Source organism: Protobothrops mucrosquamatus, unplaced genomic scaffold (assembly GCF_001527695.2).
Source record: "Protobothrops mucrosquamatus isolate PMUCROS unplaced genomic scaffold, P.Mucros_1.0 scaffold1540, whole genome shotgun sequence".
Lineage (NCBI taxonomy): Eukaryota > Metazoa > Chordata > Lepidosauria > Squamata > Viperidae > Protobothrops > Protobothrops mucrosquamatus.
Window position 1 is genome coordinate 51,894 of NW_015387710.1, and position 3,259 is coordinate 55,152.

Below are 3,259 nucleotides of genomic sequence, written 5' to 3' on the forward strand. Positions count from 1 at the left end.
GTTGCCTACCTCTGGCCTAGGCCTAGGCCGCTTTATGACTCCTGGACTTCAACTCCCAGAGTTTCTTAAGTGAATCACTGCAGTTGATAAGTTAGTAACATGGTTGTTAAGTGAATCTAGCTTCTCCCCCATTGACTTTGCTTGTCGGAAAGTCGCAAAAGGGGATCACGTGACCCCTTGAGACTCTGCGACCGTCATAAGTTGAGTCAGTTGCCAAGCGTCTGAATGTTGATCTCGTGACCCTGGGGATGCTGCAACGGTTGTAAGTGTGAGAAACGGTCATAAGTCTCTTTTTTCAGTGCTGTTGTAACTCTGAATGGACACTAAATGAACGGTTGTAAATCGAGAATTACCTGTAATTCCCAAGGAGAAAGACACTGTCATTCTAATTTGAGGCCTTGTGGATTAGCGGTCAGGATCCCTGGCCTTTCAGTCTGGAGTAACCGTTCCTACTCTCTGTTCCGTCCTAGATGTGGACGAGTGTTTGGACGAGTCAAACTGTGTGAATGGACGCTGCGAGAACACTCGGGGTAGCTTCCGCTGTGCCTGCCCGGCCTCAACCACGTACGATCCTGCCCAGAAGAAGTGCGTCCCAGCCAGCAAAACTGGTGAGCGGTGGCAGAGTTTTTTTAAGGTGGTGTTTCTCAACCTCAGACACTTTAAGATGGGTGGACTTCAACTCCCAGAATTCCCCAGTCAGTATTCCAGTATTCTTTCCCTTCCTCTTTTTCTCCTTCCTTCCTTCCTTCCTCCCTCCCTCCCTTCTTCTCTCTCCCTTTCTTTCTTTCTTTCTTTCTTCCTTCTTTCATCTCCTTCTCTCCCTCCCTTCTTTCCTTCTTTCTTTCCCTCCTTCCCTCACTCCCTTCCTCCCTTCCTTCCCTTCCTTCCTTTCTTCATCTCCTTCCCTCCCTCCCTCCCTTCTTTCCTTCCTTCCTTCCCTCCCTCCTTCCCTTTCTTCCTTCTTTCATCTCCTTCCTCCCTCCCTCCCTTCCTTCCTTCCCTTCCTTTCTTCTTTCATCTCCTTCCTTTCTCCCTCCCCTCCTTCCCTCCCTCCCTCCCTCCCTTTCTTCCTTCTTTCATCTCCTTCCTCCCTCCCTCCCTTCCTTCCTTCCCTTCCTTTCTTCTTTCATCTCCTTCCCTCCCTCCCTTTCTTCTTTCATCTCTTTCCTTCCTTCCCTCCCTCCCTTCCTTTCTCCCTTCTTTCATCTCCCTCCCTCCCTTTCTTCCTTCTTTCATCTCCTTCCCTTTCTCCCTTTTCTCTTCTTTCTCTTTCTCTTTTTCCAAAAGTTGGGTTGCTTACCAACCAAAGCCCCAGTCATCTCCTGGCCCAGAGTGTTCCCAGCTCTTGTCCTGTTGAATTTCTAGCCTGTCTCCTTCGTTTCCCCTCTCCCCACCTCACCCCCCACCGCAGACAAAGTGACCGATCGACGAGATGTCTGCTGGCAACTCCGGGGCGAGGACGGGATGTGTTCATCACCCTTTGGGGGCCAACAGTTGACGTACGAGGAGTGCTGCTGCCACCATGGCAAAGGGTGGGGCTACCACTGCCACGCCTGCCCGCCACGCAGCCCAGGTAACGGGGCATTCTGGGAAGACTGGCGTCCCGCCCTTCCTTCGGGCGCCAGCTCTGTTTTCTGGGCCTGCGAAGGAGTGGGAAATTCTCCCAGCGATGGGCTGATTAGAGAGACTGAAGTTCTAGCCAACTCTTTTCCCAAATTGGGGAGCTGAAGGCTCTGTAGAGCATGTGCAGAGTTCTCTTACCTTTCTTACACACTTGGAACTGGGGAAGATGCATTTGCGGAGGAGATGAAACTACAGCCTCCTTCTCTGTGCCTTAATGTGTGTTTGAGACCATTTGAGCCAGTTTGCTGTAATGATTAAGGCACCAGGCTAGGAACCAGGAGACGGTGAGTTCTAGTTCTGCCTTAGGCATGAAAGCCAGCTGGGTGACTTTGGGCCAATCACTAGGAGACGGTGAGTTCTAGTCCCGCCTTAGGCATGAAAGCCAGCTGGGTGACTTTGGGCCAATCACTAGGAGACGGTGAGTTCTAGTCCCGCCTTAGGCATGAAAGCCAGCTGGGTGACTTTGGCCAATCACCAGGAGACGGTGAGTTCTAGTCCCGCCTTAGGCATGAAAGCCAGCTGGGTGACTTTGGGCCAATCATTAGGAGATGGTGAGTTCTAGTCCCGCCTTAGCAATCCAAGCCAACTGGATGATTTTGGGTCAATCCCTCTCTTAGCTCAATCCACCTCACAGGGTTGTTGTGGTGGGAAAAATAGGAGGAGGAGGAAGGAGTTATAGGTATATTCAGCACCATAAAAATGGGATAAAAATAAATCTTGTGGATGCTCTTGCAAAAGGGCTCTTGTGCTTCTGGGCCCGCTTGGGGCCTCTGCCCGTTTCCGGAAGAGCGACGTCTGACGACAGGATGGTGACAATGAGGACTGTGGCCTTTCTCTCTTCCAGGTTTCAACTGCCAGTCTGCTCCAAGCGAAAGCAATTCCTTCTGGGACTTCAGTACCCCTTTCGGGGAGGTGCATAAAGGTGAGCCGAAGTGGGGAGCAGAGCCCTCCTGCGTCGATAACGTCACTGACTGCGGAACTCACTGCCACAAGATGGAGGGATACCCAAGAGCCTTGACTGGGCCTACCTCTGAAGAGCAGCTTGCAAACCACGCTGGGTTTTTTCTTCCAGGATCTTTGCCCTTTCCCTCCAGTGGCTGGGAAATATTGGGGAAAGAGCACCACTCAGGGATCCTCAAGGGATTTAATCATCTAGGAGGGCTCTGTGTGGCCTGAGCAAGTGTCTCTTCTGAGGTTCTAAACATGGCCTAACGGGGGGGCCTTCCCTGGAACTACTGGGATGGTAGCTGCACAGACACAGATGAGGGGCCAAAAGGAGTAGGAAGACGAAGGGGGAAATGTGTCTTTTGTTAGCAGGTGGCTCTTATGGGTATGTTAAGGCACGTAAGGTTGTCTGTCCATCTATCCACCCTCCCTCCCTCCCTTCCTCCTTCCCGCTTTTTCTTCCTTCCTTCCTTCCTTCCTTCCTTCCTTCCTTCCTTCCTTCCTTCCTTCCTTCCATCCATCCATCCATCCATCTCCCAATCCTACCTTCCTCCCTTCTTCTCTTCCTTCGATCTCTTAAACCTTCCTTCCTTCCATCCATCCATCCAGCTATCCATCTTTCAATCCTTCCTTTCTCCCCCTCCCTACCTTTTCTTCATTCTCCTTCCTTCCTTCCTTCCTTCCTTCCTTC

The 3,259-nt window shown here is 51.5% G+C and overlaps 1 protein-coding gene across 1 annotated transcript in view; it reads left to right on the forward strand.

Annotated features, from left to right (window-relative positions):
- The window catches only part of LTBP3 (latent transforming growth factor beta binding protein 3), a 26,719-nt gene that overhangs the window by 21,286 nt on the left and 2,174 nt on the right, over window positions 1-3,259 (forward strand). Inside the window, exons 21-23 of the mRNA XM_015822369.1 lie at window positions 471-608; window positions 1,412-1,573; window positions 2,468-2,545. Coding sequence (XP_015677855.1) covers window positions 471-608; window positions 1,412-1,573; window positions 2,468-2,545 — 378 coding nt within the window. The remainder of the gene's footprint in view (window positions 1-470; window positions 609-1,411; window positions 1,574-2,467; window positions 2,546-3,259) is intronic.